Source organism: Vicia villosa, linkage group LG2 (genome assembly GCF_029867415.1).
Source record: "Vicia villosa cultivar HV-30 ecotype Madison, WI linkage group LG2, Vvil1.0, whole genome shotgun sequence".
Taxonomy (NCBI): Eukaryota; Viridiplantae; Streptophyta; class Magnoliopsida; order Fabales; family Fabaceae; genus Vicia; species Vicia villosa.
The window spans coordinates 50,528,610-50,535,889 of NC_081181.1; the positions used below are offsets into that span (position 1 = coordinate 50,528,610).

Genomic DNA, 7,280 nt, shown 5'->3' on the forward strand with positions numbered 1-7,280 from the left:
TTTAAATCTTAAAAATTACAAAAATTCATGTTAATATCTCCACATAAAAAATTTAATATTTTGACATATTATTTTAAAAAAAACATAGATAAAATAAACAATATCAAACAAATCAGATTCGCTTTGCCACCAACTTTTATCAAAAATTAAAATAAACCATGCCACCAACCTTTATCAAAAATTAAAATAAACCAAACAATATAAAGTAAGGTTCTAAAAATATCATCTTAATCTTTAAAACATACATAACCACAATAAATTAAAAACTCACACAAATTCCTTTACCTTCACACAATACATTACTACTATTTCACATCTTCACAATTTTTAATTGTGCCTATTTTTTGTTTTTGTTTTTATATCTACACTCTAATCTCTATTCTTGAATTCTTGCGCACAGAACTCACGTGAAACCATCCACATGCGATTGTTTTTTTCTTCTCACTAACAACAAAATCAAAATTTACATTAAGCATTCACATTTCAGTTCTTACTTGTTCACATTCACACACTACACAGTAATAATAAAAAGTAAAACTATTCCTTAATCGAAAAACTCTGAGATTGGAAAAGATAATAACCAAATCCAACGGTTACAATCTCACGGCATTCCTTTACTGGCGTAACCGTTAACCAACGCCAAAGCATTGCTCGTGAACTTCTTCACCTTCGTCACACGATCGTTAACGTCCGTTTTCATCGGACAATTCTCCACATCTTGAAATCCATCGGTACACGTTTCTTCATCGGTAAGCGCCGCGCTCATCCACGTCTGGACGTTACTCATCTGAAAAAGAAACGAATCGGCGCCGGCGGAATTGCCGGCGGCTCCTATCTGGCGCATCTGTTTAATCGAGCCGCGAATTTCATCCACCGCGTCGTTGAGGTTTGAGAAGCAATCGTGGAGAGCGAGAGCAGCGCGGGAGTTTCCGCCGTAATCGGCGACGCGAGTGAGGTTGGAGAGGTAGGAGGCGGTGCGGTGGACTTTGGAGAAGCTTACGGCGATGGCGATGCGAGCGAGTTGGCCGGGATTCTGTTGGACTGCATTGGCGTAACGAGAGAGGGAAGTGTAGCATATGTCAGGGTAGAGTGTTGTGTTGCAGCTTGAACGGATGAATTCGGTGTCGCCGGTGGTTCCGGTGGTCGGAGGTTGTTCTCCGGTGGCGGTTACTGGTTGGAGATATGAGAATGTAGATGCGAAGATGATGATGGATAATAGGAAGAGTTGGTGAGGGCGTTGGGTTCTCATTGTTATTTTTTCTTTTCTTGTTCAGAGTTTGTTTCTTTCCGTTTGAGAATTGTAACTGTGCAGAAAGAGAACGAAAGGGAGAGGGTTTTGTAGGCAAAGATTTGTATCAAATTACTTTATTGTTACTGGTTTTTCGTGTAATAACCAAAATGCCATCGAATCATTTTATATTTTTAGTACTAATTATTGTGATTAATTAAGATTTTTTGGGGAAATATAATATTTTGTACGTAACACTTTAACATATGGAGACTCAAATGTTTTCTTGTTTAGGAGTTTCAGTGCATTTCAATTTTATATCCTAATGCTTTGGTAATATGTTGGCCACTAAAAGTGAATGGATGAAGGCTTCTTGTATTTTGCAAAAATGTTAATTACGGTCTTAGTTTTCAAATATATAATTTTATTTTAAGAAATTAATAAAATTGTTTAGAATTTAGTTGGATGCATCCTAGAATTTCACTAAAATGGTTAAGATATTGAAGACAAAGAAGGTAAACTAATTTTAAAATGGGAGAATTAAAATTTTAATTTTTTAAAAAAGAGAATAAAAATATTTAAATCTAAAAAGTAACTAAAATATATTCTTGTATAGTTTCCAATTATGCAACGCATGTACCTTGTGCAATACATGTATGATGTATTGTCTAAAAATTAATTTAAACAAATACTTGTGAGAATAAAAGATATGGTGATATAAATATAAACTAAAAATTCAGTGTAGGTAAGGATTTCACTTAAAGATTTATCACCTTTTATCGCCTCTATGGATGATAAGGATCTCATTTAGGATCCAACATCTTTGACCGTCTTTATAGGCGAAAGGATTATACTTAAAGATCCAATATTTTTTATCGCTAATATGGACGACAAGAAACCCCCTTAAAAATTCAACGTTTTAATCGCCTCTATAGTGATCTTCTTTTAAGCTTTTAGGTTTCCTGCAAAGAAAAGAATATCCAACATGGATTTTTTAAAATAATAAAATGAGGTGCCTAATTAAAAAAGCCACGCGCTATAAAAGAGCGTAGATGAAAAAGAGTGCACTCTATGAAATTGTTTGTCCTTACAAATCGCAAAGATACAATACTCGACTATAAAAATTAACAATAAAGCAGCTAAATAGTAATTAAAGAAAAGAAAATAAACAATAATTATGTAGATGTCTCCAAAGGGCATCCCTTTTGGACCTTCAATCTTCGATCTCCTCAGTGGTTAGAGAGGGAGCCTCATCGCCCTTGTAGGTTTCTCCTGGTGGTTTTATTCCTGAGCCCACTTTTCTTGCCTTCCTGCCCGCAGTGTGGACCTTTTTCAACTTAAGGCTCTATTTGTAACATTTCTTGGCGATCTTGTGATCTCCTTGGATAACTCTCACTCGCTCATTAGGGAGTAGTTACTTCTAGCATAAATACATAGTGGACAAGGCGACGCTCAGCTGGTTAAAAGTTAGTCGTCCAATAATCATATTGTAGGAAGAGGGGGCATTAATAACCAAATATCTGACTTTTATTTCTTTACCTTGATCCTGCTCTCCAAAAGTGGTCTTCAAGGTGATATATCCTTTTAATTGTACACGTTCTCCAAATAATCCAACCAACGAACCTTTGAAGGGTTTCAAGTCTTCAGGGTCGAGGCAAAGTTTTTCAAATTCCTCCCAATATAGAATGTCTACAAAACTCCACTAGTCTACGAGAACTCTTTTAATATCTCATTCGTCGCATTTAACAGTAATGACCATGAGATCATCATTGTGAGGGTGAATGTCATCTGTATCTTTCTCAGAGAAAGAGACTATGTCTTCGGGCGCTTGGGTTCCGCCTTCGGCCTCAGCGTCTGGGCGGTCTTCTATATTCAAGATTTGGCGAGTGTACTGCGGGTGAAGTTAGTCTCCCCGCCCCAAACGAATTCTCCTGATATAGTGTTAAGCATGTGGCGCAAAACTTTACTACCCTCATCTTAGGATGCTTATTTTTCTTTGTTGGACCTATAACTTTCTACGTCTCTCGCCCTCGTGAGTTAGTCTTGTCTAATGCATGGGAAACGTCGCCCTTCACATATTTCTTGATGTGTCCTTCTTGGATTAGTATCCCGATTTCCTTCTTTAGTAGGTAAAAATCTTCAGTATGATAGGATCTATGTGACTATTTTGTTTGAATTTGCTCTAAACACAATGTGAAAATTAGATTCTCTCATACTATTTTAATTCAGTTCTCTCTCATATTTGCAATCCAATAGTGGATTATCACACTATCAACAAAATAATAGTACAACGGAGAGAGAATAATAGATCAAATAATTGATAATAAGACATAATGATGAAAATATGAGAGAAATGAGATGAGAGGATTTAAATTCCATAATGTGTCACAGAATTAGCGGTGACAAACGGGCATGCCCACCTCGTTTAGGCCCGCCCGCAAAAGCCCCCGAAAAATAGGACAGGCATAATTGAGTTTGCGGGCCTAAAACTTAGGTCCACCCCGTAAAAAAGTTAGGACGGAGAAAACCCGCGGACACTACCCATTTTAAGTCTAAAAACAAAAAAAATTATTAAATTACCATGCCCCTAAAAACCTAAAAAAAATGGGACAAACACATTAAAGGGTGAAGACTTAAATATTTAACCCTATTTATTAGATTCTCTCATACCCGTTTTGTCACCCTTATTTAGAATTCCCATTAATATATTTATCTAGCTAGTGTTTTCAAAAAAAAAATCTCATCTTGCATTCAAACATGCACGTATTATGAAACAAAATTGATTTCTATATGCACTATACTTGAAAGATTCCACTAATTTATCCTGGGCGAAATATGAATTGAATAACATAAAGTATGATTCTGTTTGGTTCAAAAAAACAAAAGAAACAAAGTGGCAGACATGTGTAAATAATAATAGTCTACGGAGAAGGCCACTCCTTCCTTGGCGTGGGGACTCAACTTTTTTGTAATCAATAAACAAATTTTAAATAATAATAATTTAAACTACAATGAGTGGAAGCAAATAAAGTAGCAAAGATAAGTGTTCCCTTTTTTATTACATAAAAACAACAATAATAATGTCAAAGAAACAAAAATGAAAAAAGACATCAAATATGATTTTCTATCCTTAGCATAGGCATGCACAGTGTCCACTTTGATTTTGCGGCTAGTGCAGAATCACAGTGTGTCATTTTCTAGTCCGTGACAAAATCAACGGCGCACATTAACATTAAAAAATTAAGGTAACAACCCTTCATCACTATTTAGTACTTGTGTTGTGTTTTGAATATATATTAATTATTGCTTTCACTCCACTAAAAACAACTTTTGACTGGTTTTGCTTATTTGTAACGTTGAAGAAAAGATATGAAATGTTAATGTAGTGTCAATTGTAGTTGTGCTGTTGTTCTATTGTGATTGGGATGGCTTCACTTCTATTTTAAAATATGAATGAGCAACAACCCAATATTCTCTGTTCTCACACAACTTGTATTATTGGATAAACATTGGAGGTGTCATATTTGTTTCGCACCAACTAAAATAGTCTCACAATGTTTACATATCGAAGGTAAAAGACACTCTTCAATTCCAACCACCGCAGCTTTAAAGCCTAAAAAATTATAAAATAAAATTATTTTAATGTTTGCTCGTAAAAGTTAAAAAAAAAACACATAATAGGACATACACGTTATAAAATGCAAACGTAAAGTATTAATTCGTCCGGACACAACGAATTTGTGCTACATACCAGATCCATTTTGACACCTCTAATTATATTAGAGCAAAGTTTAGATCAACTTAAATAATATTTTTATAGTGTGATTAAGATGCACATAACCTTGATAAACTTAAAACTAATATTTCATATACCTAATATGTATGTCCAAATATTTTTGATTGAGAGATATATACAGATTAGACTTGTTTCTTCTTTTGACCGCATGTATATGGGCCCACATAACAGACTTAACCATGCATGTGAGCACTTTTGGCTAGGTCGGTTGAGAAGTTGGGTTGTTGGTTAGGAAATAAGAGAAGAGAATGGTATAATGTTACTCACACTTGCCCACTATTCTCCATGCGTGACACTTTTGATAATACTTTTCTCTAAACAATGTATTGCATTCTCTTCTATACACACTATTTGTGGACAATATCATCATTGTGCTCATTGTGGGAGTTAACCTTCTCCACTATCTAATCTCACAAGTAATTTCTCCTTTGGGCTAAACCTAAGCTATTTTGATGTGAACATCACTAACTAACACATTGGAGGAAAAGGTCAGCATTAAATTATTTTAAGAGTCTTGTTAGATGGAGTAACTAAAATTATAAGCAATTTACATGTTTCAATTGAACTTTATTTATTTTATATAATATTTTTGGATAAAGTGATCAAATTCTTTATTATTATTAAATTTTGTTGGGCTATTTTAAATAAATAAATAAAAGTTTTGAATTGAAAGTATGGGTATATGATATAAAGTAATACAAAAATGTGAATTTAGAAGATTTAGATCAAATTTGAAATATCAAAAAATTTAAAATGTAGGGAATAGATTAAAACTTTTGAAAATCTATATGAACTATATTTACAATTTTTTGAAATAATAGGGACTAAATTCTTTTTAATTTTAATTTTTAAAGATCAATTTACAAAATTATATATATATATATATATATATATATATATATATATATATATATATATATATATATATATATATATATATATATATATATATATATATATATATATATAATATATATATATATATATGTATATATTTTAGATTAAAGAATGCATTTCAAATTCATGAATTTTAGGTACTTTTTAATTTTAAAAACAATTATAATAATGAAAAATATTTATAAAATCTATTTATTTTAAATTTTTAAAATTTGTCATCCCAACAATGAAATTTACATTTAAATTACCTAATAAATATATAATACCTTAAGGAATCTCAATTATAACTTATTTGAATTTGAACGAGAGAATGTTACAAGGGAATATAATTTTAAATGTTAAATATAATATTCACATATTTTTCTAAAAATAAATTAAAGAATTATAAGAGTGTGAGATTTTGGATCGAACTCTAGTATGGCCGAAGGGTAGCTTCTTGGTTCGACAGGGTTAAGCATGAAGTCGAAGGTTGTTCACATGCTTGTGTCGAAGATGCTAGGGTTGTTAGCATGTTAAATTAGGTTTTAGTGTTTAAACCCTAATTTGTTAAGTTAGCTTGTTTATTAAGTTGACTTGTGTAATGGGCCTTGTGGAAAAAGCCCATTAGTTAGTATGTTAGGTTTTATTATAAATAGCATACTAGTCTCTCATCATTGCTAAGCTGCAAATCCTAATTTAGGGTGAGAGAGGTTATTTGTTATTCTTGTAAACTTGTAATCTTGTTTTAAGAAAAAGTAAAAGAATAACGGTTATAACCAATTATTGTGTTCTTCTTCTCCCCTATAATTCCCTATTATACTTTGTTATTGGTATCGTTTTTCACAACAAATTGGTGCGGTGAGCGTGGAGAAGATGCCTTCAACAAAGTATGAGATTGAAAAGTTCACTGGAGTGAATGATTTCGGTCTGTGGCGCTTGAAGATGAAAGCCCTACTGGTTCAGCAGGGTTGTTTGGAAGCGTTGAAGGGAGAGGCAGCCATGAATGCTGCATTAACGGCAGCGGAGAAGACAACTATGATCGAGAAAGCACACAGCGCAATTCTGTTGAGCCTTGGTGATAAGGTTCTCCGGCAGGTATCAAAGGAGACGACGGCATCAGGGTTATGGGTGAAACTTGAAAGTTTGTATATGACCAAATCGCTGGTAAATCGACTCTACCTGAAGCAAGCTTTGTATTCATTCAAGATGATTGAAGACAAAGTATTGGCTGAGCAGTTGGATATGTTCAACAAGCTGATTCTTGATCTTGAAAATATTGATGTGAAGATCGATGATGAAGATCAAGCGCTGTTACTATTGTGTTCTTTGCCTCGATCACATGCTCACTTCAAAGAAACTCTCTTGTATGGAAGGGAGTCC

General features: G+C 33.4%; 1 protein-coding gene across 1 annotated transcript; it reads right to left on the bottom strand.

Moving 5' to 3' along the window:
* Positions 1–227: 227 nt before the first annotated feature.
* LOC131650521 (pectinesterase inhibitor 7-like) lies at positions 228–1,324 on the bottom strand. Its single transcript, XM_058920223.1, has one exon. The coding sequence runs from the start codon at positions 1,247–1,249 to the stop codon at positions 602–604; it is 648 nt and encodes a 215-aa protein (XP_058776206.1). The 5' UTR covers positions 1,250–1,324; the 3' UTR covers positions 228–601.
* Between the last annotated feature and the right edge of the window lie 5,956 nt (positions 1,325–7,280).